Raw genomic sequence first — 27,312 nt, 5'->3', positions numbered from 1 at the left:
GTAAATATTATAAACTAACAATAAAATTACGTCAATAGAGTAAATACTAAATCATTCTTATGATCAAAAGGTTACATTATAATCTTAATAAAAATATATTAGCATCTTATTGGCGTTCCATCGGGATTTGTAGGCATCTTCGGCTTGCACACTTTTTTTCTTCCTTCTGCACTGCTCACCATGGTACACGTAAACGTGAAGTACCCGCACGAGGACGACTTTGTATAATATGTATGTGAATATTGTTTGCGAATGTTATTGTCACTGTCGAGAGCACGAGTCACGGACTTTGAAACTGATACGTATCTATTGTTATCATTTTCCTTCGCGCTCTGCAGTGATCTTAAGTTTTTGGGTTTTACATACTTCCCATAGGTCGAAGGATGCGAATATTTTACTTTACCCTTCCCTGGCGTTAATGTAACAGTTTGTGCTTGAGATGGAAAATCTTTTGATCCTACTACGTAAGTCTTGTCTTTTGATGCAACAGATTTAACACTGCCAGTAAATCCGACGGGTATTGTATATCCACCGGTACCTGGAACTCGCTCACCTGGTTGATAAACTCTACTTTCGTCGGGACGATCTGTGTCTTTTTGTATTATTTCTGCATTTTGGTCTTTTAAAGCTCCTAATACTATATGCTGAGTATTACCGCCGGTTGTTTGTTGTACTTCAAGCCCTTTTCTGTTTGAGTATTGAAGATATTGATGTGTCGGTGAATCTCTTGAATATTCATCATAGTTAGTATACTCGCTTTGCTCTACATCACTTGCTTCATTACCATCACCTTCATAACCTACATCCGTATCGTATTCAGGCTGAGTTTCTTCTTTGTCAGTGGTGAATTCGTAATCAGGCATAGATCCGTAATTTGTTTTAAAAGATCTCCTACTATCTAACAATGTGGGTCCATTTGACAACGTGGAGTTGGTTGAGTCCGGTGTTTGACGATCAGTGTTAGAAATGCCAGAATACCTGCTTTCAGAATTTTTCATCGATTCATCGATAACATTTTCTGTTGTTGGTATTTCTACTTTTTCTTTAATGTTGGACGATTCAGGTAACGTTGAAGATCCAGGTATCGGCGGTTCATAATCCAAAGATTGTGGTGTTTCTGTAATATCCATATTTATTTTATCTACATTAATATTTTTCTCTTTTTCGTCAAAAACATCTATTTTTTCAAAAGAAAGTCTGTTGGGAAATACAGCATCTTTATCTAAACTTGCCCCTGATTGGGCTGCTCCATTATATGTTATTCCGTATTTAAAAGTACCGTGTAGCTGTGATTGAGATTGTCCGGTTCGACCACTTGATTGTGCCGATGCCATCCCCCCGCCCATAAATGGAATTCGTTGAAGATCATGATTAGCTTTATCTTCATCTTTGTAAGGTGTAAAACCTATTTGAGCTTGAGACGATGTACTGCCTGGTCCACGTGCTTGTGCATCTGCCATACCACCTTTAACACTCCCTTGTACTTGTGAGTTCGATGAATGCATCACACCATTGCTTTGTGACTGTGTTTGTACAGAGCCAGTTTCTGAACCCAACTGAACGTTTGCTTGGGATTTATTATTTCTGCCACTGCCGGAAGCTGAACTCGAAGCTCCTTTTTTACCCCCGCTAACTTCACTCTGAGCTTCCTTATTATCGCCAGTAATTTGTGCTTGTGCTTGAAAAGATCCACTTCCTGTGTACGTCCCTTGCACGTTTGCTTGCGCTCGACCCTTCTCATTTCCACCTTTCGAAGAAGCGCTTGCTGTAGTTCCATTTACATTTTGAGCAACATTAGCTTCAGCTTCTGAGTCATCTCCATCAGCAGCGACTGTGTGAGGATCTAAATAATTCTGCGGTACTCCTATTATAAGAAATAACATAAATAAGTACCCACGGAAGACAATAAATTCGAACAAAATAATGATAAAGTTACTATTATAATTATGTTGTGTTTTTAACTATTAAAATGTATCTGGTGTTCGCCCAGTGATCAAAATTCGACTGTAATCATTATTGAAAATTTGAACAAAATGATTGGATTTTTTTTTCATCACTTATTATTTTTTTTATATCACCAAAACACCAGAGGAGAAAAAAGTACTGAACTGTTTTGTCTTTGTCTGCTTACATAAATATATGACTTTGTGAAGGTGAAAAAAGAATTCTATTTATTTATTTTTTCAGTTAAATAAAATTCTCAATTACTATCGCAGCGCCACCTACAGGGTCTTATATTAACCATGCAGGGAACCGCTAAAATACACAAAAAATGTAATCAATTAGGTCTAGCCCTTTAAGAGGAGTTCAGTAACATACAAATATACAGAAAAAATAAAAATTTGAAAATTGCTTACCATTGTAATCGGTGCTTTGCCCGGTTGGACCCTAAAATATATATTGATTATTATTGTTTAATGTTATTAGAATAAGAAGTGTTAAACTCATTTAAATTGGGATATACTTACTCCCTGGTTATATAATCCTTGAGGAGTCTTGCCATGGTTCCCATCTGATCCAGGGGAGTAAACGCTGCCCGTACCATATTGCCCTCCCGGCACGTAAGGTCCACCGCCTCCACCTGGGCCATATTGCCCCCCCGGAACAGAAGAGCCACTGTCTCCGCCTGGCCCATATTTCCCTCTCGGACCAGAGGAACCACTGCCTCCACCTGGACCGTATTGTCCTCCTGGCGCATAAGGGCCACTGCCTCCACCTGGCCCATATTGCCCTCCCGGCAAAGTGGAGCCACTGCCTCCACCTGGTCCATATTGCCCTCCCGGTACAGAAGAGCCACTGCCTCCACTTGGCCCATATTGCCCTCCTGGCACAGAGGGGCCAGTGCTGCCACCTGGACCGTATTGTCCTCCCGGCACATAAGAGCCACTGCCTCCACTTGGCCCATATTGCCCTCCCGGCACATAAGCACCACCGCCTCCACCTGGGCCATATTGCCCACCCGGAACAGAAGAGCCACTATCTCCGCCTGGCCCGTACTGCCCTCTCGGACCAGAGGAGCCACTGCCTCCGCCTGGTCCATATTGTCCTTCTGGTACAGAAGAACTACTGCCTCCACTAGGCCCATATTTCCCTCCGGGTACAGAGATACCACTGCCTCCACCTGGACCGTATTGGCTTCCCGGCACAGCAGAGCTACTGCCTCCACCTGGTCCATATTGCCCTCCCGGCACAGAAGAGCCACTACCTCCACCTGGTCCATATTGCCCTCCCGGCACAGAAGGGCCACTGACTCCACTAGGCCCATATTTCCCTCCGGGTACAGAGATACCACTGCCTCCACCTGGACCGTATTGGCTTCCCGGCACAGCAGAGCTACTGCCTCCACCTGGTCCATATTGCCCTCCCGGCACAGAAGAGCCAATACCTCCACCTGGTCCATATTGCCCTCCCGGCACAGAAGGGCCACTGACTCCACTAGGCCCATATTTCCCTCCGGGTACAGAGATACCACTGCCTCCACCTGGACCGTATTGGCTTCCCGGCACAGCAGAGCTACTGCCTCCACCTGGTCCATATTGCCCTCCCGGCACAGAAGAGCCACTACCTCCACCTGGTCCATATTGCCCTCCCGGCACAGAAAGGCCACTGCCTCCACCTGGACCATATTGCCCTCCAGGTACTAAAGTGCCACGGCCTCCACCTGGACCATATTGCCCTCCCGGCACAGAAGAACCACTGACACCACCTGGACCATATTGCCCTCCCGGCACAGAAGAGCCACTGCCTCCACCTGGTCCATATTGCCCTCCGGGTACTGAAATACCACTACCTCCACGTGGACCATATTGCCCTCCATGTACTGAAGTACCACTGCCTCCACCTGGACTATATTGCTCTCCGGGTACTGAAGTACCACTGCCTCCACCTGGACCATATTGTCCTCCCGGCATAGCAGAGCCACTACCTCCACGCGGACTATATTGCCCTCCCGGCGCAGTAGAGGCGCTGCCCCCACCTGGTCCATATTGCCCTCCTGATACAGAAGTGCCACTGCCTCTACCTGGCCCATATTGCCCTCGCGGCACAGAAGAACCATTGTCTCCACCTGGTCCGTATTGCCCTCCAGGTACATTAGAGCCACCGCCGTCACCTGGTCCATATTGGCCTCCTGGTACATTAGAGCCACTGCCGCCACCTGGTCCATATTGGCCTCCTGGTACATTAGAGCCACCGCCAACACCTGGTCCATATTGGCTTTCTGGTACATTAGAGCCACCGCTGCCATCTGGTCCATATTGGCCTCCTGGTACATTAGAGTCACCGCCTAAACCTGATCCATATTGACTTCCCGGTAATGAAGTGCCACCACCAACACCTGGTCCATATTGACCTCCAGGTAATGAAGTGCCACCAGCACCACCTGGTCCATATCGGGCTTCAGGCACTGTTTGGCCACTGCCACCAGTTGGTCCATATTGATTTATAGGCACTGTGGTAGCCCCCGTACTACCAGGTAAATATTGTCCTCCTGGCAAAATATTATTTCCAGTAGGTATATACTGTCCACCGGGATAGGTACTCATACCATATTGACCTCCTGGCGCTGAAGTGCCTCTATTATTGCCAGGTTGATACTGTTGCGGCAAAGTAGTACTACCGGTTGTTCCTGGTCCATACTGACCACCAGGTATATATTGTCCTCCAGGTATATTGGTACCACCGCTTACTTTGGGAATGTTACTCCCATATGGTTGTCCTGGTAAGGAGTATTGTGTTTTTCCGCCACTAACATTAGGCGTCCCTTTTCCAGCCTCGAAATTATTTGGATACATGTATCCAGTCATTCCGTTATTTGGAATGACACAACAGTAAACATTTCCTCCAGGTACTTGATAAGGTCCTGATGCGACAGGCCAGTTTGTATTTGGTGTACTGGATTGCCCTGATCCGAGTCCAACTGGATTTCCTATGGCTCCATTTCCTACATTAGGACTAAAGTTTAAATCTACTTGCCTAGGATTGTATCCTGTATTTGATGAACCTGGCCTTTCGCTTCCGTTTGATTCACCTGATGCAATTTGATTAGGCGTTTGTCCTTGTTTATAAATACCAATGTGAGGTACAGAATTTCCAGGGCTCGTTTGAATGTCTCCTTGTTGTTGACCTTTGTTTGGAAAATAATTAGTTCCTGCGTTGATATCTGGGATATACCTGCCTCCATAGGATCCACTGGGTCTAAGAGCATTGGTATCTATGCTTGGTGTATATTTGCTTCTTTCACTTGATCCATCAGGTCCTAATCCACCTGATTCTTGCGGAGTATTTCCCCTGTAATCTCCTGACCCTGGGTTTCTGCCAGGTCCAAAGCCTCCAGTAGCTTCATTAGGTATATATCTATTGTCAATACCATTAGCATTGGGTTCATACCTATTTGGTAGCCTACTATCTGTGCTTACAGTAGGTCCATATCCATTATTTCCAGGAGGTTCACCCGGTCCAAAATTAGTACCTTCATTACTATGCGGATAATATCCATTATTTGGTGCACTATTCGGTCTATAATTGTTACTTCCTATCGTACCTGGTCCGTTTGGCCCTGTTCCACTAGATTGCACATTTTTATTACCTGGACTATGTAATCCTGGCTCATGTACTACACCTAAAGCATCTGGAATGTTTTGTCCTGGCACATATCGTTGTCCATCAGTTGGATTGTAACCACCGTTTTGAGCAAGAGTTGGCCAAGTTGATCCCGAATTTGGGGCATATCCAGTCTCTCCTGGCTTATATCCATTAGGACGTTTTAGATTTTCAACTTCATGATTGGACTTTCCATAACAATCATCACAATTAGGGTCATATATTGATTGACTTTGTGCTTGACCCATGCCGCTGTTGCCACCTTCAAGAGAAACAAATAGGTTTGAAAATTTTAAAAGACTAATTATCTATTTGTTTATGCTTAGAAAATATTTTATATTAAAATTAGCATCATACCACTTCGTGATACTTATATTAATATATATAGATAATTATAAATTTCATAAAAATATGTGATAAGGAGGTGGCTGTAAATACTTTTTAAACAAAATATATTGAAATAAACAGTTGTTTAAACCCTTGCGCAGTCAAAAAATGTAGTAGTGTTATAGTACGAGTAACAAATAAATATATATTTCTGTTACTTACTGACGCTAGCTCTCGAAGAATCTGCAGCTGAAAGAGCTTCAGCACGGCCTTCATCTTTGCCATTGCCTCTGTCTACTGCTAAATACTGCGATTGAGTTTGTCCTCGATATCTTCCTCTGGGAGTAAAACTTTGACGACGAACTCTAGTTGTAATGTCTAAAGCGTTTTCTACCTCCTTCCAATCAAAGAAACGGCTAATTAAGATCACTTTCTTGCAGAATATTTTTGTCAATTGTGCTTTTTGTTCTATTTGTCTGACCTGTGTTACAAAAAAAAAAAACAAAATTTAAGTATGCAATACTGATATAGGAAGTTTTATATCTTCATTTTACATAAATTCTTTGAACGTAAAGCTACCACCCGGTGGAAATGAAGATTCTACCGAGAAAAACTGGCAAGACGCCAAGAAGATATGTAAGTAATATTTCTTGTTATTTTTAGTGTATATATTTCACAAATTAATTTGTACATTTTGCTTAAAAATCAACAAAAAAATACTCCAAAATTTTATCATTTAGCTTATGTTGGTACATGTTAAAGTATCTGAGGGATTTTATATGAGAAACGTACCCTTCATTTCTAGATAGATGTATTAACTTTACTTTCGCTTGAAAGGCTTAAACGTGGATTTTTTTAATCTTTATTTATTTCTATCAAAATAATAAATACTATGTGTGAATGTATGTACATAATATTGTATATGCGGTACCGTTAGTACCGTAAGTATATTTACATTACTGTACTCAAAGATCCCGAAAGGATATTTGTATTCCAAGATTACAAACAGTCCACAAAAAATCTTTGAAAACAAATTTCAATGATTGGAAGCGTATATAATTAAACCATATGAGATGATACACATATGTTATCGATTTTGTTGTCCTTAAGACGTAATAAATATAACTTGCCGTAAGCTAATTTTGTATCAGCAATAACAACTTCGCAATTATATTTCATCTACTTTTACAAAATATTTATGTATCCAAAGCAAACAATTATAATGTCACAATTTATGAACTAGTTACAACGACCAATGCAGCATATAGCCTATATATATATATAGCCTATATATATATACATATAGCATATAATATAGCCATCTCTGCAGGAAGTAGAGAAGTAACACAAGCAAGTAGATCTTTTCTTTACAATAAACATTGAAAAACTCCTAAAATTGTTCCTGGTGGTACAACCATATTTACCAAATATATATCGTAATAGTAGTATTTCATGTACTGATAAAACATATCAATGAGATGAACATCAGTAAAAAATTAAACTAAAACAAAGAAATTATTTAAATGTCGTTTTATTACTTATTTCGCCTTGACACATATACATATATATGTTGCTCTAATAAAATTTAACAAAGTTCATATAGAAACGTTACAGGTCAAGGAAACAAAAGATAGGCCTTGGTTCTTTAAACATAATTTGCTTATCGTATTATTTTTATGAGAACTTAGAAGGAAATATTTTAGCAATTGAAACGATGACATTATTGTTAATTTTAGAACCCACATACAACATACACTCTTGACACATATTTTATATTTTTTTGTCGAAACCTAACACTAACATATTTATTGCAACAATTATTTAACATCTGCATACAACATGTAGAAATTAATGTAATTTATGTAATAAAAAACTTAGTACCTACACAACATACTACTACTAGTTATACATCCATCACGTAGAACGTAAGTTCGCCAAGGGGTGATAAATGGGATGAAAACAACTAAGTAAACTCTTGTAGACAGTAACGATGAGTGATTGAATGATTTACAATAAAGCTTGGTGAACCTAATTGTAAATTATTGTAATACTTTCAGTCACTTTTTATTCTTTGCTCTATGGTCAAATGTTGATTTTAATCGTAAAACAGTTAAATCGGCAGCGATTTGATCCGCATGAACTTTCAATCAAATTGAAACAAAAATCTATTAATAAAACTTAACTGTCTTTTAAGTTTTAATTTTAAAATTTGTATTATTTTTAATTTTTATTTTTTTTCATTTAAATATCGTATCAACGTATCAACGTATTTTGATCAACAAAATACGTCGCATCTCAAATCGAACCGCGTGATCGATGCCTAATAAAATAAATTTTATTTTAATTAATCAGTAGCTTACATAATACATCAAAACGTTTTAGGTCAATCGCCTAACAGATGAGTGAGAGCTCAATCGTACTGACACATATTATTAATGTATTGTAAACGAGATAACCCTAAAGACGCGTGTTTATGCCGAAATTATTATATTTAAGTAGTTCATATTAAATTGTGCTTATTAGGAAAACTATGTTACGCTTATTTATTTATTTATTTATTTTTACTTGTAATCAACAGCGTCACAAAAATGGTTGTACAGTTGTTGTTAATCAATGTATGTTGTATTATAAATACAAAAAAAAAATTAAATTAAATTAAATTATAATTTTTAAGAACTGAGTATTAAATAAAGTAATGTAATACGGGAAACGTCATTCTTAAAAATGGATTCTATTCTATATATTGTTCTATGGATTTTATTATTGGGTTTTAAAGCGCGCTTAATTCAAATGAATTATGACTTTTTTATTCAAAGTTTGCTGTTGATTTTAAATTTGAATGTTGATTTTAGTATTGTATTATAAAAATATTGAATTAGCTATTTAGTGAATTCATACCTATGCCTATATTTATTAAAACATTAAGTATATTTACGTAAGCTTAACGTTAACCATATAAAAGGGAAATTAATGCAAAATAATTATTAAATGTAAAAAATTAAAATTATTTATAATATAAATCCATACGTGTATTAACGTTTTTGTTATTGGAAATAATTTATAAATTGTAATTGGTTTGTAATAAACGACGACAAAAAATTAAATCTTAGCTACAGTACAACGCATTTCAAATTATAAGTAATATAAAGTTTTAAAAATAAAGTATTAAACGACGAATATAAATAATATATTTTAACTTAATATTAATTAATATTCCTTGGCTATTCAAGTTGTAAATTGTTTTACAAATTCAATTACAAGTATACGAAAGTTAAAAAAATTAAATATTATTGTCATTTTATTTAACGTATGGCTACGTATAGAAAATGATCTCAAATGTACAATACTCTTTGAAATCGCCTTGCAATTAAACATTGATTGACATTGACATTTTATTATTCGCTAATGCAATAAATACACAGATACGTAAAAAATATCGTTAAATGTTAAAATAAAAAAAATCATAACTTTACCTTAATTAATTTTCCATGAGAAGAAACAAATTGTTTCTCGGTTAAACCACAGTTACGAGATATTTTGGTCGTTGTTTGGCCATTTATGCTGATTTGGTCACCTTCCAAGTTAAACAGCCACAAGATGCAGTTTTGTGTGCCTGGCTGCTTGCACAGTAAATGTTTCTGAAAGTATAAATTAGCTTTATATGAATATAATTTTTTATTATAATTCGTATTATGAAGACAGGAATAATTTTAGAATGCGTTAACTTTCAGTTTTATTTTGTTTACCTGAGTTTGCGAGTTGGCGTATGTTATGAGAGTTAGTAAGAGTATTGTAGACAGCTGTGTCGGACCGAGCACGCGCGGTGGTCGCATGGCGGCGGACAGCGAACAAATTCTGCGGGCGCTCTGGCGCACCGCCCGCCACCTGACCCCCGAACTGAGATGAACTCCAATAAGATACACAGTTCAGCCACCTAATTTCGGAGATAGTACCCGATCGCTATACTTGCGCATAAGGAAGTAAGATGCAGATAAGACAGTGGTCTAGATTTGCGAAATTAGGCTTCCAAAATCCAAATGTAACAATTCCGTTATATATATCCTATTGCATCATAATTTAGATTTAATTAGTTAAATCTACAGCGATGTCGCCATTTTTTATGACAAAAGCCATGTTTCTATGTTAAAATATCTACTAAACATCTAGCAGAATATAGGTAACTCTACCAGGGTAATCTCAACTCTAATTCTCTATTACCCCTTAAAAAAAATATTTAAAAATCTGTCCTCAGGATACTGTAATGAATTAGTCATTTGTATGTTAATAAGTGTTTTTTTTACTTAAATTTAATATACATTTCCTACGATAGAGTTATGATAAGGTAGTGGAAGTTCTTTAGTTTAAATAAATAAAAGTCATTTATATATATATATTTTTTATTAAAAACTATATATCAACGAGTATAAAGCTGATAAAATGGTGTCAAAAGGGCCTACGATCGTTGAATCTGCCGTTTAATACAGCGATATAAATCACAAAATATGAGAAAAATTTCATGACATAAATACCTATGTAAAAATTTTCGCTGTAAAGTTTTATTTTGAGAAAAAATATTGCCTTTTCTTGTGCTCGTTACATTAATATCACCAAAACTATGACGCATTATTATTTTCCATTAAACTACATTTATTACTATTAATATAAATTGTGAACCTTATTTGAGTAAAGTTGACTAAAGCTTACAAATTACTCAAGAAAATTGATTTCGTACTGCAGAATAAGCTGTAGATTTTTACTTGAGCAAATATCCAGTGTTTGAACTTCTTACAATCTAGTTATTTCTGAACTAACGTTTGGGTCTTTTTTTTTATACGAATGAGCGGGATAAACGAAACGCTGTGAGTAATAGCTTGTGTGAGATTCGACGGGGCTTTTCGTAGGTGCCATGCGACGATAATATTCTACCGAGTCGCCACAATCGCAAGCCAATCTACTTTCCGATCCACTGCTTTCTAATTGGTATTTAGGTACCACAATCAAACTTTCTGTAGATTTAGTTGGAGGACAATGACTTTGGCTTCTTCCATAAACGTAATGATGAGGCGTTCCGTTTTGCCTGTGTGTATGTTTATCTTGAGTGTGGTGTTGGTACTCATGATGAGTTTGGCCACTGCGGCCGCTATGGCTGCGACCATGGCTTTTAGATCTATTTGTATGTTTAACAGTTGTATCTAAATAACCGTAACCAAAACCATATCCTCCGATAGCTTTTGTTGCTAAATTATCCCACGACTTCGGCTTAACATGTTGGTGTGAATTGTGATACTGAATTTTTGGCGAGGATTTTGCTTCGGAACGGTCATTGTCCCAGAAGAGAGTATCACTGCTAAGTGAAGTGCTATAACTTGAGGCTGAATTATCACATGGTACGGTTGCATTGCTCGTCGCGTATGACTGTAAGCTGCACTGACTTGTTTGTGTCGATTCAGTAGCGAGGTAACGATATCTATTGGGACATTGACCTGTGCTACAAACTTTCTTAGAGTGAGTGTGAGGGCAAGCATCCGGTTTCTGTGTAGATTTATCGACTTGATGATATTTTTCTTTTCTTTTATGCTCTTTAGAAGATTCTTTCTTACGGCGCACTTTCTTTCTAGAATTAGGTACGCAGTGAGGATCACAACAAGGGCTAGCAAGGTCGTAGGCTTCAAGGCTATTGGCATCCTGATTATTGTAGGCGGGCATGCAAGGTGCACAGCCGTGACTGTGACTATTTCTGTGAGTCTTTGTATGTTTTCCATTGGCTGGCTTATAAGCTTCAGAAACACGATGACATTCAGTTGATGTCTTTACTACGTAATGGTGACAATCACGCCTATTTCTCGGTGAACCTACAGTTATGACGAAACCACCTGTATGTAAATTTGGTTGTATAATACACGCACCATACCTTGGGTCCAAATATTGGTACATGAACACGTTTGGTTGAGGCGGCTTAGCAATAGTTACGTTTTCACTAGATAGAGTAGGCCGGCAATAAACACCATTAATATTTTCATTGGTATTATTTTCTTCGGAGTCTGAGATGATGTCTGAAGGAGAAGACTTTTTCTTCTGAGAAGGCAAGCTGTGCGTTTTCCAATTAGTGTCAAAAACATGTCTCTCACGGACGCTGAGTTGCTCAAACTCTCGCATCTTAGATTGCAAAGTACGTTGAATGTTAATATATTTTAGGTGAAGTTCTACTTTGCGTACACAATCTTCAAAAATAACAACGATTCGCATGCGAGAGTCACAGCCATTGATGGCAGTGACTATGGTTGTATGATCCGCGCGTTCTACATCTGTCCCGTTAATAGAGAGAATGACATCACCTTCTCGCATTCCTGCTGCAGCTGCCGGTCCATCTAACTCAACGTGGTCCACATAAGTTATAACTTCTATCTCTTGTTCCTAAAAGGAGATAATTCTGTTAATAATTTTTCCATTTTACACTGTAGAGTAAAGACCAGCACACATTACACGGTGTATAGTAAATATAACTTTATCAAGATAATTGCGACGAACGGAAATGTTTTTAATATAAAAAACATAATATAACAATAGAGTCCCCATGGAATTGTTTAACTTTAAAAAACAAAATGTTAAGCTAACTGCGGAATAATATAGACTTGTATTTCAATCACAAACCTTTTTGTAATGAATGCCGTAACTTTGCAACGTAAAGCCATAGCTTCCATTTTTCTTTTCGACAATGATAGTACGACGCCTACAATCTTCCTCTGACTTCGTTCCAGTTCTTTCTGATTTTATCGACTCGCGAATCTAGAATATAATATGTAATTTAAAAAAAATCTTACAGGCAGTACCGTTAAATTTAAAATATTATATTACTAATCCTGTTTCGTATTGTAGAGAAACCTTTACTTAAGACTAGCTTTGGCGCGCAACTATAACTACGCATGTCAACAGCCTTGAAAAGGTCATTGACATGTGATATTCTTAGCAAGACAAGAAAATTCTGATTTCAATTTTATAACTATTATGTTATTTATTTTATAACTATTTATGGAAATTTATTGATTTTAATTGGTAAAAAAAGGTTGGGTTTTAATGAAAGCGCATTTTTATGATTCCAAAACTGATTTCAATAGTAAAAAAATGTATATGATATTATTGGTCCTTCAACACATACTTATTACTTCTCATGTAATATTTTATGTACAAACTTACAGAATTATCGAGCGAGTCTTCTTTAGATTCCGTGCTAAGATGTTTCTTGCCATTGCTTAAGCTGCTCGGACATCTCTCATTAAGCTTAGGCGAACTCATTGTCAGGTTGATGCAGGCCTAGACACTTTCAACACCATTTCACTCAAATATTATAGACTGATACCAAACATGCCTAGACGTTTGGGTTAAGTAAGCGCAATACGGCTATTTTGCAACAACTTGCGTAGTTTTCGTTAGGAGCGACAAATCGTTAACGCGAATACGCATGCGTTGATTTTGTACATGCGGTTTGAGGCTCCTTTTTAAAAGCCTTTGTTCTCGTCGATTTTATGTGATTCTTTTATAATGCTATCTCTGTAATAATACTTATCAAAACATGGATGCTAACTTTTTTCACAGACTAAGATATTGTCAGACTGATCTATATTATATAACAAATTTAATTTTAAATAAAACAAACCACCTTATTTTTTATATATCACATTTATGCGTGTAATAAGCAGCTAACAATATACATAATAATTATTATACTATTTTTATTGAATTTTGGTACTTATTCTTAATATTTGGTATTATTGGATTATGTAGAATTAAATACAGTATTCACTTTAGCGTAACTTACTACCGACATATTCGGTATTGGAACCGGTATTTTAGATAGGTTCTTATTGAGGGTTAAAAGGGGAGGCAATGCAATAGATTGCACACCTGCTTCGGAGGGGATGAGCGCTGCTCCCTTTATAATTTCAACTGGCCTTTCGGATACGTCCCGCTTCGATTTTTCAACATTTGTATGTACATTAATCGGAGTGTTAGATTTTCCTAAAAAAATTCAGGATAATTAAAGTTTATTTCGAAGTTTTGACAATGTCTTATTAGTAAGACTATTTGTTTATTTATTTGTTTCGGTTGTTATTTCTGCTCATATTATTATTTTATTTTGAGTAACAAGATTGTAAATTATCAATTTATATTTTTATACCTTGAACATTCGAAGATGAAACCAACTGCTTGAGGGCTGCCCAGGGTATAGTATTATTGGTAACAGGTGCAACGCCAACAATTTTTTCCGCTGTTACATTTGTTAGCAAGGGATCGGGAATCGCACTCAAATCTATATTAGATCCATTTTTATGGTAAAACGTGATCGCCTCTTGATGGCCACTGTAATATTACAGATTGGTAACATAAAAAATAAAAATAAAATATTTATAAATTAAGTTATGTAATATAAAAATAGAATAGTTGAGTGAATATTAAAATTAAAATTTAAGTGACAAATACTACAAAATACAAGTAATCAAGACTAGTATAATCCATAATTTTTTTTTAAAAAGCCTAAGTTATATTTTTACTTAGATTTGGATGATCAATTTCTTCATCTTATTTTATTTCGTCTGGGCTACATCTGGACTAACGCCCTCCTTGTGAGGAGCTTGTTTAAAGCTTATTTCATCTCACTGTTCTAATGTGTCATCCGATCCGTTTCTTCACGATGTTTTTCATCAAAGAGCGAGATGTATTATTATAAACACAAAATAAGAACATGAATGTCAGTGATGCTTGTCCGAGTTAGAACCCACAATCAGTTAAGATTCAAGTGCTTTAACTACCATACCATATCGCCACTGATCTATATTTCAACTTACGTATTAGATCCAGAAGTTTCATTAGTCTGGTTTGTAAGTATTCCAACTTGGTACACTGTGGCACGCACGACGTACCTGCATTATTTCATTTTGATTAAGCATTGTTTCATGACTATTTGATACTATCTAATAAAAATATACATATAATACTTACATATCTTTAGGAGATGTTATATTCGTTTTAAAATCCTCATGTTCAGTACATAGTGCAATAGTCAAATAAGACATTAAAATCAGCGATACCTAAAAAAGCATTTATTCAGATTTTCAATAAATATTATTTTTATATACATTTTACTCGTATATATTTTATTGTGTAACAATTATAATAGTTAATATTAACATTTATTCATATTATTTATACATTTAAATGCTTAACTGATTTCAATAACTTACATGAAGAACCATCTTGATCGCCTTATTTACAAATTATAAGTTGTCAACTAATGGAGATGGACTGCAGAAATGTGTTACACAAGGAATATATTTTTGCTTTATATACGTTTACTTAGCGTCTGTATAGGATTATGTTAATTAAAAATAATTAGACGTCTCACGTTCCTACAAAGTGAACGATTCAAATTTTAAATAAAAATTCAAAACGATATTTTTATCGTCGCCCGTACTTTAAAGTGAACAAAAATCATAGTTATATTAATTATATGCATTTAAAATTATTTTTCCCGTATGAAAATCAACAAGTACAAATTCATGCTTTTTATCATCTACGTGTACTACATAGCCTGTACGTTATTACTGATATTCCAGACCCACCAGTTAGTTCCAGCAAAAACAAAACTTCGACTCAATTGGATGAACGATGAGAGTTCAAAAAAAAAGTAGAGTAGTACAAAAAAGGCAGTCATTAATATAATATTAACAAAATGGTTGAGCGATATTGAAACTGATGCGATGCAGTCCTATCTAGTGCTTTTAAACCGCTTCCTATTAGATAATTTTAAAGTGTTTTAAGGGGCCAATTTAAAACACCAGTAAGAAGAGAAAATTGAGAGAAAAAAGGAGCTAAAATAAAGTACCAAAGAACTTCATGAATTATTCCTTATTGGTCCTTCCTTACAGGTAAAATTTTGAATAGGCTTTGATAATGAAATTGTATTTTTTTATGATATATACTAAATAGCATTAGCTTTAGAATTAGAAAATTATCGTTTAAAGCTCATTTGGCTATTTATGTTTTTTTTTTTAATGTTTTTATTTTAATATCAAAGATGAATTAAATTAAATTCTTAGCTTAATAGTTTTAATACCACATGTAACAACATCAGGGTATAAATTATTTGGGCAATGTCACATATGAATTCTCGGCCTTACATGTAAAGGTTTAATTAATAACTTGATTTTTTTGATTTTCTGTTATTCATTTATCTATTATATATTAAAGACATATTTGTTTAACAGTTTGATTAATCATCTTTAACAACGTTTATATGAATAGTCGTCTGTTTTTAATAAAAATAAAATAAGTAAGCAACATTGGACGCCTGAATATAGGTAGACTGTTAAGCAGCTACTTCTGGCGTTGTCAATTGCCATATAATGTAACGTACACAGTCATGTAATAATATGTTTATTTTTATTATTACTATTTAGTTGTATCTGATCTCGCGATTGTAAATCTTATCGCCTGAGAAATGAAAGATTGCGTCTGCGCCGTGCGATGCTGGCCGTAGCTCCGTAGATCCCGGATCGAATCGTTGTTACATCTGTGTCAATACATATTATTTTCAGATATATAATAAACAACTTTTAAATTCGTTTCATCTAATTTAAATTTAATTTTATCCTGAAAGCTGAGTAATTATATCACTATGGGAATGAAGGTCATGATTTTTGCTGGTGTCACAACCCTGGTAAGTTAAATTATTTGTTAAATTAATTCGGTAATTACATTGTGATACCAAAGTTTGTTGTACGCATGTTATTAAATTAAGAAGTATTAAGCTAATTTAATTAAGATGGATTGTACGTAGTGACATCATATAGTGTTTGTTATCTTCGATTAGAACTAATTCATACTGCACATGTCGTTAATGAACTTAGATGCGGCATGTTATTTATTTCTCAGCTTGTTGCTAAATATAATTTGATACGAGTAATACGAATGTGTAAGCAATACTCTCACTATATTTTTATAACGTTGTCAATTTCTCTATTATGAGTTTATTGAGTTCCGAAAATATTAATACTAATTGTGTTTCTATAAAAAAAAACCTAGATGGTTCTTTACTCTTTATCATAATTCTGACAGCGTATATGTTACTAAATTTTAAAATACAATTCAATATGAAACGTATTCTTGTAATATAATTAGTAATCGTTGGTAGTATTTTTATTTATTTTCTAGTCTGTTATTTGAATCGCTGGGCGTAAATTAAATTAAATAATATTTATTATTTTAATTACTCATTTCACAATCTCAAATAAAGTTAACAGAAATAGTTTTAGTAACAATTAATATTTGTTTTGAAAATATACATTATAAAAAGTATTAATATTTTTAAAGTTTTACATTAAACGTCTAAGCACATTTTTAGTTGTTGGTTGCATTTTATATGTACCTATTTATTGATTTAAAGAACGTGTATATCTGAATATTTGAATATAAGATAAATTTTCCTTTACCAAATATGCTGTCTTAGCTACGATTTTGTTTGGTTTAAATAAGGTGGTGTTGAAATGTATTTATAGCTTGATATTGGAAATAAATATCACGATAAATAATTTCACGATATTGTTTGAAACATTAAAGCGTCATAAAATACCTTAACTTTAGCTAGAGAAAAATATTTTATATTATATTACGATTTTATTTATTTATGAAGCTATTCATACGTATGCGTACTGCAATGCATTGCTTTGCGATTTCATGTCCTTAACTTATAAATAATCGAAAATTAAAAAAATATTATACCTATAAATACTTTTGGACTATTTATTAGTCTAAAATACTAATATTAGTTAAATACTAATAGTAATATATGTTACGTTTGTATGTTGGCTTATAACAGCACCAAATAAAGATAAGTTTTCTATGGCTAATATTCATATTTTATAGTATAGGTTGGCGGACGAGCATATGGCCGCCTTATGGTAAGTGGTCACCAACGCCCATAGACATTGGCATTGTAAGAAATGTTAAACATCGCTTATATTGCCAATGCGCCACCAACTTTGGGAACTAAGATGTTATGTCCCTTGTGCTTGTGCTTGTGCATTTTTAGTAATAACTAATTTTATAAAATTAATAGTGTAAGTAGTAATAATGGATAAAAACGTGTTATATAGTATGTATGTATAATTCTACTTATGAGAGAATATCTTTTAGAATTATAAAACTTAAAAGTATTTTATCAACTCAAACCCTTGTTGTAATAAGTGATAACCATGACGTAAATCGTGCATCACTATGAACGTTAGATAAAAGCGTATTATGTACGAGTACCAGAAAACTGGAACACAAGACATAAGACGGACGCGGCAAGAGCGTGCGTTATCAATTCTGATGTTGATAACGGGTTGTGGCGGCCGCGTTGAGATAGCCTTACTCCAAACAGGGTGTTAATAAATATTATATCGAGTCCCGATTATTGTGTTGTGTAAATCTATTAATCATCTGAAGTATATTTAACAATCAATATATTGTAAATCAAACACATAGATAAAAAATGTCTATCCATGTATGTATTTGTTTTGTTTAACATTAAATAGCTCTTAAGTGACATACAATTAAAATATATTGGGTTCAGAAATGATTTCAATTATCGTTAAATAACTAATGCGTACGCGCAGCTTGGTAAGCGTAGAGTTTAGTTCGTTGGAGTCCTCGTTTGGTTATATATCTTGTACCATGCTTAAATTTTAATTTTGAACATCTATCAAATCGTTATAATATTCTGAACAATTTGAACCATATCGATTTTTTAAACTCTAACGGTTCTTTGGGCTGTGTCTTCTTGTCAATTGTATTTGACCTAATTACAAAATATGCTTCCCAAATAGTAGTAAATATTAACCCACATATTTTTAATTTTCTTTTTATAATAACAAACCATTTAAATTGCAAAACTAAATTTTATGTGTAGACACACATCTCCGCTAAGAGAAGCGGTGCTTATTCGAACCGCCTCATATTTAATATTAAAATAATTAGGTATTCTAATTATTTTTTCTTTAAGTTTTTAGTTTAAGTATGCATGCAGGGAATTACTTGAAGTATAGCTAGTAAGTAGCCCATAACCCCCGGGGTATGATAAAATCAATTTGGCTTAATGAATATTTTATTGATTTTAATTTCAAAGAAACCCAATATATCCTTAGCTTCAACTAGCTAATAACTTATTTTCAAAATAACATATCACTTGCACTCTACGCCGATGTCAGTGGGTCAGGCTCGGCTCAACAGTCACATTCATAACGCCTGAATCATCTTAACGCCCAAATAAACAAAGTTCTTATTAATATAAAGAGTCAGAGTTTATATTAAACTTAGTAGTTTAGTCAATAGTCAATAATTCAACATATTTACGGTGCAAGATTGTTTTAATTTTACGCATTTTTTAATATATAATAACAGCCCAGTAAATATTCCAGTACCGGGCAAATGCTCCCCCTTCTCCTGTTTAGGTTTGGAGCTCATTCTACTACGCTGCTCTACTGCGGGTAATATATATTATATTTTATCCGATAAACAATTGTCTATCACGGCCAAGCTTGAAATAATTATGTAAAAACGTTGCGCAGATTTGAACCCGCGAATTCCACGTGTTATATATAAACATTGAACCATCTTTGCTATGCATACACGTAGTCGTCTTATATACTATTTTACAATTACCTGAAAATGAAAATGAACATAAGAAACTTACATTCAGTACGCATTAAAATATTAACTTATTCGCAATATTTTTCTACAATTTCAATATATAGCGTTATATACGTAGGTACCTACAGATATTAAAATGTATTTTTCCAAATTCATATTTTTATTTAAGTAAATAAATGATAGAAGTAAATTACGCACACATTATTTCTTCAATTAACTAAACTATTACTTATCTACTTAATAAAATTTTAAAATATCTGACTGACATATAACGCAAAGTCAAACGGGTGGGTGTATCAGGATGACATTTAGCACAGGAATTTATTATTATATTATACCGTTCGTTATAGATTTTTTAAATTCATCTGGTCCAGTAGGAGAAGAAAGATTTTATGAACATTTATTTAGGCTTTTCTTAATGACACTTGAAAGATTATAAAAAGTTTAAGGAGTAAGCTGTCAAATATATATATATATATATATATTATTAATACTAGTAACTATGAAGTATTGAATTGATTGGAGTGTATGTTAAATTTATAATTAAGAATATATTTAAAGTACCGCCTTTTGGGAGTCGAAGATAATTAAGGTTCGTGTGTCAGAACTACTTTTTCTTTGATGTTGCACGCGCATTCAATAAGTTTTTAAGCAACAGCGAAATATATCTAAATATTTTTATAATACAAATATTCTATATTTGTTAAATGATGCTTTCTTTTATCTTATCTCTAAACGGTCACTTTAAGCAATGCGAAGTCACATTTTCAAGCTATGAGTGAGCGATATTATAAAACTAATCATTGATAAAATGTTTTCTTATTTCATATCATAGATATTTTTATATAATATATAGTTCTATAACCCTTTTTTTCTTGATGTCTTTTTATAGTGTAATGTTTAATTAAACAATATGTAATATGATAAATTAAGATTGTTTTATTTCAAAATAATATACTATGTAAATATTTTTTTACATGAATTTACTTTACATACTTCTATTCTTTTGTTTTGCATTTCAGATTCAAGCGGTGGTTCAAGTGATCTTCAGCTCAATATCACTCGCGCAGTATTACTGCTTGCTAGATTTTCTACGAGAGTTACCGATTTTAATCTACATTAGAATATTGTATTACCATAGTAAGTGGAATACAAACATACTAGAACCATTTAATTTCGAACAACCAATTTATACGAAAATACGTGTCAAGTTTTTTAAGCAATAAAAAACCTGACACGTATTTTGTGAACACCAACACTTTTGTATTGACTCTTGACTCTTTTGCTACTGACACAAGCTATACCTAAGAGGTTTTTTTGCAATTTTAATACTTATCAACTAATATCGTGTGTAACTATTGGCACATCTAAGTCTGGACCAGTCAATTTCCCACCTGTATGAGTGGATTCAGGGAAATATGTAACAATAATACAATATATGATTGTTTTCCAGATCCGAGTCAATGTGGCATTCGCATCAATATAGGAAATGCTATAGACGGTATAGCTGACCAAGCATTTGTATTAATGACTAGAGAGCCACTAACTGTAACTCGAACATTTATCATTAATTGCGTTAGTTTGGGCTTAGGCGTCCTTTGGCTTCTCACCAGCACTATCATTATGAGTAAGTTTGTTGTGTGTGCGGAAGAATTGAAATTAGTCGAATTAATTATTTAAAGTCTAACTTCGTTATTTTGCTTAATTTAATTGTGATGATGTCTTATGTGGTAGTTTTATTATGTTCTTTATATGCTGGTGTTGAATAATTCATTCAATTATACAGCTGGATACAAATGAGTGCAGCTTTATTCTGTTTTTAGCTGGTGGTTTAAAGAATGATTACTCCAAGCCAATACGATGGCCTTGGATCATGGTATCAGTTGGTATATGCACTCTGGATGTCGTCGCTACTGTAATATTTGCCAATGACTCGTTTTACACAAAGGTATTTAACATATTTTTATGGTTTTTTATGGTATGGTATGGTGTTTTTTATGGTATGAAATGGTCTGGAAAAATCGTTTAGGTTCTTAGAGTTTTAACAACACTTGAACTTAGTATAAACATTGTTAACAATCTTGCAGACTCTCGCAAATATTATGGACTACGTGGATGGTACCGCGAATGGCGTGGGCAATGTTCAGTTGGACACATCCCTGACATCGTGGATCATGGTCATACTCTACGCGCGCTTTGGTGTCTTTTTTTTCATCAACATTCTTCTTATTATTCTTGTGGCAGTCAATCAATCCAAAGAGAAAAAAACTGATATAGCTGTTGTAAGTTTTAAATATAAGTATTAAAATGTTTTTTCTCCTTAAAAACTAACTTTAAATTAACAGACATGAATTAACTTATCTATACCAATATATTAGTTATAAAGAGGTAAAGTTTGTGAGTTTATGAGGTTGTAATCTCTGGATCTACCGATCCGATTTTGAAAATTGTTTTGGCAGTCAGGAAATTATCACAAGTAAAAACGTTTACAGCCCAACGAAGTGGTCACGGATTAGCTAGATTTCATATAATTAAGATTCAGTACATTAATTAAGAATAGTATTTTTCATAAATATCTAATATGAATAATTTGAATATAATTTTATATTGAAATCAAGTTAAATTCTAAATCACATAATAGATTGAAGCGCCAACTTCTACGATTCCTGTGGTAGAAGAACATATAATACCAGCTGCTACTCAAGATGCGGAAGTACAAAGCTCTCCCGTGGCTTCAGTACATGTACCAGTTCAAGAAGTGGAAATTAGTTCATCTGAACCGATTGTAACAGAAGCGACGCAACGAGAACCAAGGCACGCACTCTCAGATATAACTGAAGTTTCAACAAATTTGAGTAGCACGAGGAATTTCGAAGGATCCACTATGCGTGACGATTACAACGCGAAAATACCACGTGCTGACTTCAGTCAGGCATTTCGAAATATGAAAAAATTGCTCTTCGACAAAAGTTCCCCTCATCCGAGACGTGTTTCTTTAACAAATTCTTTGGACATCTCTCCAGATAAGTAAGTATATAAATAATATGTATACGATAAAATATGAGGTATATGTGTACAAGAAAAATATTTATACTTTCCTTTATAACGATACTTTTCGCTTATCAAAAGTATCTAAATGTTTGTTGTATTTTGTAGGTACTCTACTATGTATAGTATAGGAGACTCTTAATGACAATTAGTATTATAAATAATTATTTTTGTCGCTTGGACGTGCTTTTTTGCATCCTTCTCATTGTCAGTTGAAGCTAAATGGCCGCCTGGCCGAGAGTCAGACTACCCCTTAAAAATCAACCCTGTCCGATTTGTGTGACGTCTCGAAATTACTTGCGCACGTTACTATGCTGCCACCACGGGCGGTGGCGAACCGGCCAGGCCTTTTCCTCCCTTAGACTCGGACCCAGAGTTGGATGTCGCATCATATCATAAGGGCATTAACTAGCCAAAAATAATTAATTAAACTTAAAACAGTGTTAATAATCAACGTTAATCTCATATCAGGATAAATTCATAAATTACCTTCCACTTACAAAAACCGAAATGATCAAAACCAATCTTACTTTCCTATATGTATTACTGAGTTAAACCAATTTAGTATGAAACCTTGCCTAAAAAATTACGATAACACTCGTAGCGGTCAGGAGTGCAAGGTTTTTCATTACAACTACTTACATTCGAAATTGCCAAGCAACGTGCTAATTTACATGTTCATCGAATTTGGTTGACAAATTTTGGGATAAAATGTGTAATAATGAGTACATTTTGGCTTTGACATTTTGCTTAACAACAGGTCGCCAAGAATACACCACGAGGAAGACGACAAAAAACGTACCGTGAATTTTCCCGATAATCTACTATCATTGCCACAGCGATTAGAAAATATGATAGCCGAACAGCAAATGCGCCTGGACCGTGAAGTAATTGATATGATTGGACGGACGTCGAGTCCTCGGACTACACAATCGTTGCCGCAATTGAATGAAACCAACCAACCCGCTACTCCTGTTTTCAATCGCGAGTGAGATTTGCATTGATGATTTCAAAATTTCTTGCTTCTTGTTGAAAATGACATGCACGAATGTTTCAAAAAAATGTCTAATTATCTATAAAAATAATTTCAAACGTAAGCATATCTAAATGCAAAGGATATTAAGACCTAAAAATACATTTAGGGTCTTTATATAATACTGCTTACATATTACTATGGTTCTTGTATACTATATTTATTTGTATGCAAAGAAGAATGATTTGATTAAACAGAAGACGAGGCACTGCTGCCGAGCTTCAGGGCCAACTGCCTTGGGCTTACATCCACGCTTCCGCACATCGCATGCGTGACCAGCTACCCCCAGATGAGGATTTACCGCCAGTTCCACTTCCTGATTATACCGCAATATCTTCTTTCAGAAAAGCCTGTGAATGAAATTTCTATTATTATCTGTCTCACAAGTAGAATTTCATGAAATTACAGAACTTTACGTTCAGTTTTAATTCTTTACGTTCAGTATTAAAAAGCTATTACTCAGGTTTTAAAATTTCATAATCGATTATTTTTATGGGATAAATATTGGTTTGATTTTATGATATTAGATTGTCCCCATATTTATTTTTTCACTTTCAGCCGTCCATCGCGCAGCATCTAGTTTGAGTTCGTTGACGCAGAAGAGGAATTATTTTATGTCACAAAACAAAAAGAGTTAGTCCGTTTTCTTTATTTAGATCGTAAGTGTTATAATTTTTCACTATTAAAAATTGGAATAGCCTTATATGTAGGTTATATTATATGTAGGCTTATACTGTTTTCCCGTCCATTATTAGTTGAAGTCGATTGATAAACAACGTTAAACTGTTTTTGTTGTTATGTTAAAGTATACGTAAGTACTAATTATTACTATGTTATGTACGTCTTTGTTCCATCTTGCCACTAATTTCATTAGATGTTTAGCACTTCATTGACATTTATTACATAAATCCTTAATAAAAAAGTCGAGATGGCCTAGTGGTTAGAACGCGTAAATCTTAACCAATGATCGTGGGTTCGACGGTTAAGGAAAACATCGTGAGGAAATCTGCATGTGTCTAATTTCATTGATTTATGCCACAAGTGTATTCTACTAATTATTATTGGACCAGCGTAGTGGAGTAAGCTCCAAGCCTTCTCAAAAGGGAGGGGAGGCCTTAGCCAAGCAGTGGGACATTAAATGGTCTTCTGTTACTATATAAATCCTTTAAATCTGCTCATCCAAGTTACCTATTTAAATACGGAACAAAGTATGTTCATTGTCAGGGACGGTAGCTTGCACAACCGATCTCGTGCTGTTCGACACTGACGGAGAGAGTAATGCTGATTTTTAGTGTTTAGTCTGGTACTCAGTCGGGATTATACATATATACACCCCCTTTTTATGATGAATATTAAAGTGGAAACTTGTTGAGAGCAGAACTGACCGATATATATATATATATAAATATATACATATTAAATAATAATAAAATAAGGATATGACTGTCGAATAATCATATTAAATTATTTTTACAGGCTCACTCACAGAAACGGATGTTTTATATTGAAAAGACGAAAAGTGGAACGTTTTCATAGACCAAAGGCTTTAGATTTATTTCAATAATTTATTCAGTATTTCTTTTTATTTATGTTTTGAGTTCTGAAATTTATGCCTTTTCATCTAGCTCTTTATCTTAGCTCTTAAGTATTCAATGAACATACAATTTGGAACTGATAACTTAAGATCAAATTTCTTATTATTAAAACATAATAAATTTCGTGCGCGTTATGTGGTTCTCAATTACTTCAGATATTTGTTGATTTTGAGCTCTTTAAGTGTATATTTGGTAATGCCATGCTCATACGAATTATAAATCTATCTGTTGTTAGTATTAGTAGTATAGTACTAATAGTACTTATGTTGTTAAGAAAGTATTGTCGCAATTGTAAGAATTAAGTACTTTATATATAATTTATAATCCGTGTTATTCACTAATTAGACAGCGTTACAGCTAATCTATCGAACAGTTAGAAAGATATTATAATATTTTGATAAGAAATCATGGACAAAATATATCTACTAATAACTCGTAATAAATAATTCCCAGCAAAAAATGTGGTCCTCTACAAGTTTCCTGATAAGGGAAATTTGATTAGAGTACGATAACCTAATTTATTTGTATTTAATGTTAGAAAAAAATTCATTGCATTTTAGTAGTTTTATTAAATTGTAATTGATTCTTTATAAAAAAAATATACTTCAAACTTTTAAGATAATCTTGTTGTATATTGTGAAAAGAGATATATATGCTTATTATTTTGTAAAATATTATTCACGATATGTTTCATAACAAGATATAAATTGTAAGTTGCGCCACGTTGTTCACACACAAGTAATATTTTTTTTAATAATTTTGACAGTACGTGCGTAATGTGTAATCTTGTATTAGGTATATAAAGTATACGAGAACAATAGTCTTGAGTTTATAATCGTGTATATTGTTTTATAACTTTACTAATTCTTAATATTTAAATGATACATTATCACAGGTAACTTTATAAGATTATTATTAAGTATTTTTTTTATTAAATTTAATAACACATTCATTTTGTTTGAAATTCCTATTAGTTTTAAATAAAAGAATATTGGTAAACTTATATTTTATTCGATTCTATTCCAATCAATATTTATTTTGTATATAGTTTCCATGAAACACAAAACCGATATTATATAAACGAAGATTGTCACCCTTCGACTATCGAGCGTCGGTCCGATGTACTTATTAGCAAAGTAAAGGGTATATGCTTGAGAAGGTATACTTATAATCGTGTGGACGAGACTAATTCGTGGAAATTCAGACAAGGGCATAATATCCAAAACAACTTCCGCGATTATCAGCGAAGCAGCAATAAAAGTTTTTACCCCAGTTCCAAAACACGATGGAGTTATAGCTTCAGATATTGAGTAGCTCGAGTACATGGAACTGCCGATACGCCACAGAAATGCAAGGGCAAGGAGGCCAGACAATAATACTTCTGGCTTTGACATAACATTTTGCTAAAAAAGTATTTAGAATATTTTTTTTTTCATTTCTTCTATAATTTTAGTTAATTAGCTATTTAGACATTTAGAATATAGACATTTTTGTCAAGTGTTCATGTCAAATTGCAAAAAGGTTCTATACAGAAAACTTATTGAAATTGATTTTCATATGATATTTTTTGTAAAATCAAAGTTTTATTTTCATTCTTATAAAAGCTTTAGTTTCTTAGAAGTAAGCTTCCCAAGCGTTCGCCGCGAGCTCGATTGTATAAAGCACTGTTTAAAGGATACAAATGATGACCAACCTATATAGTATGTATATATTTTTTAATTGAAATGCGAACATTCTCGAGTTATAAAATATTGAATAAAAAAGGATCATCGAAATCACTTTCTAATGAACGTGAAGATATCCGTGAGATGTTCTCGTCCACCTCTCATCCTCTCAATCGTCAACATATAAAATATAACAAATATACTTGGGAATTTAAGTTTTTAAATTAGACATTTTGCAGAGCGTAGGTACCTATATCAAAACAAAACCCTCTAACGGTCAACTTCCAATTATAATATCTGAAAATTCGGTAATAATAAACTTTACTTCCTTCCTCTTCGTAAAAAGTGAAGTTATTAA

General features: G+C 34.1%; 4 protein-coding genes across 4 annotated transcripts; 1 reads left to right on the top strand and 3 right to left on the bottom strand.

Moving 5' to 3' along the window:
- Nucleotides 1-98: 98 nt before the first annotated feature.
- Nucleotides 99-9,761, bottom strand: LOC126780665 (collagen alpha-1(I) chain-like). The gene is made up of 8 exons (XM_050505294.1): nucleotides 9,675-9,761; nucleotides 9,402-9,566; nucleotides 6,151-6,409; nucleotides 4,112-5,863; nucleotides 3,527-3,571; nucleotides 2,469-3,211; nucleotides 2,358-2,388; nucleotides 99-1,864 (listed from the first exon to the last, which is right to left on the bottom strand). Exons 1-8 carry the CDS (start codon nucleotides 9,759-9,761, stop codon nucleotides 99-101), a joined length of 4,848 nt encoding a protein of 1,615 aa, XP_050361251.1.
- A 615-nt stretch (nucleotides 9,762-10,376) lies between these two features.
- Nucleotides 10,377-13,383, bottom strand: LOC126780576 (uncharacterized). Its single transcript, XM_050505172.1, has 3 exons — nucleotides 13,123-13,383; nucleotides 12,580-12,714; nucleotides 10,377-12,342 (listed from the first exon to the last, which is right to left on the bottom strand). Exons 1-3 carry the CDS (start codon nucleotides 13,219-13,221, stop codon nucleotides 10,714-10,716), a joined length of 1,863 nt encoding a protein of 620 aa, XP_050361129.1. The 5' UTR covers nucleotides 13,222-13,383; the 3' UTR covers nucleotides 10,377-10,713.
- Nucleotides 13,384-13,594: 211 nt separating this feature from the next.
- LOC126780597 (uncharacterized) lies at nucleotides 13,595-15,235 on the bottom strand. The gene is made up of 5 exons (XM_050505205.1): nucleotides 15,168-15,235; nucleotides 14,926-15,014; nucleotides 14,772-14,846; nucleotides 14,105-14,286; nucleotides 13,595-13,944 (listed from the first exon to the last, which is right to left on the bottom strand). Exons 1-5 carry the CDS (start codon nucleotides 15,177-15,179, stop codon nucleotides 13,703-13,705), a joined length of 600 nt encoding a protein of 199 aa, XP_050361162.1. The 5' UTR covers nucleotides 15,180-15,235; the 3' UTR covers nucleotides 13,595-13,702.
- Nucleotides 15,236-16,600: 1,365 nt separating this feature from the next.
- On the top strand, nucleotides 16,601-25,478 carry LOC126780663 (uncharacterized). The gene is made up of 9 exons (XM_050505290.1): nucleotides 16,601-16,642; nucleotides 20,637-20,754; nucleotides 21,068-21,241; nucleotides 21,438-21,562; nucleotides 21,702-21,896; nucleotides 22,256-22,641; nucleotides 23,423-23,650; nucleotides 24,254-24,354; nucleotides 25,172-25,478. The coding sequence occupies exons 1-8, from the start codon at nucleotides 16,601-16,603 to the stop codon at nucleotides 24,273-24,275; spliced, it is 1,290 nt and encodes a 429-aa protein (XP_050361247.1). The 3' UTR covers nucleotides 24,276-24,354; nucleotides 25,172-25,478.
- The last annotated feature ends 1,834 nt before the right edge of the window (nucleotides 25,479-27,312 follow it).

Source organism: Nymphalis io, chromosome Z (assembly GCF_905147045.1).
Source record: "Nymphalis io chromosome Z, ilAglIoxx1.1, whole genome shotgun sequence".
NCBI classification, from domain to species: Eukaryota; Metazoa; Arthropoda; class Insecta; order Lepidoptera; family Nymphalidae; genus Nymphalis; species Nymphalis io.
Note: the sequence above shows the minus strand (reverse complement) of the source record. Positions and strands in the feature narration are given on the sequence as shown.

Excerpts from the sequence above, each read along its gene's own strand:
- LOC126780665 (XM_050505294.1), bottom strand. The coding sequence starts at position 9,761 with ATGCGACCACCGCGCGTGCTCGGTCCGACACAGCTGTCTACAATACTC. Across the intron at positions 5,864-6,150 it reads TTCTTCGAGAGCTAGCGTCA|GTGGCAACAGCGGCATGGGT; the intron begins GTAAGTAACAGA and ends TTTCTCTTGAAG. Across the intron at positions 3,212-3,526 it reads GGGAGGGCAATATGGACCAG|GTGGAGGTAGTGGCTCTTCT; the intron begins GTGGAGGCAGTA and ends AATATGGACCAG.
- LOC126780663 (XM_050505290.1), top strand. The coding sequence starts at position 16,601 with ATGGGAATGAAGGTCATGATTTTTGCTGGTGTCACAACCCTG. Across the intron at positions 21,242-21,437 it reads CACCAGCACTATCATTATGA|CTGGTGGTTTAAAGAATGAT; the intron begins GTAAGTTTGTTG and ends TTCTGTTTTTAG. Across the intron at positions 21,563-21,701 it reads ATGACTCGTTTTACACAAAG|ACTCTCGCAAATATTATGGA; the intron begins GTATTTAACATA and ends ACAATCTTGCAG.
- LOC126780576 (XM_050505172.1), bottom strand. The coding sequence starts at position 13,221 with ATGAGTTCGCCTAAGCTTAATGAGAGATGTCCGAGCAGCTTAAGCAAT. Across the intron at positions 12,715-13,122 it reads AAGACTCGCTCGATAATTCT|ATTCGCGAGTCGATAAAATC; the intron begins GTAAGTTTGTAC and ends ATTATATTCTAG. Across the intron at positions 12,343-12,579 it reads ACGGCATTCATTACAAAAAG|GAACAAGAGATAGAAGTTAT; the intron begins GTTTGTGATTGA and ends ATCTCCTTTTAG.
- LOC126780597 (XM_050505205.1), bottom strand. Across the intron at positions 14,847-14,925 it reads ATAACATCTCCTAAAGATAT|GTACGTCGTGCGTGCCACAG; the intron begins GTAAGTATTATA and ends GAAATAATGCAG. Across the intron at positions 14,287-14,771 it reads GAAACTTCTGGATCTAATAC|TGGCCATCAAGAGGCGATCA; the intron begins GTAAGTTGAAAT and ends GTAATATTACAG.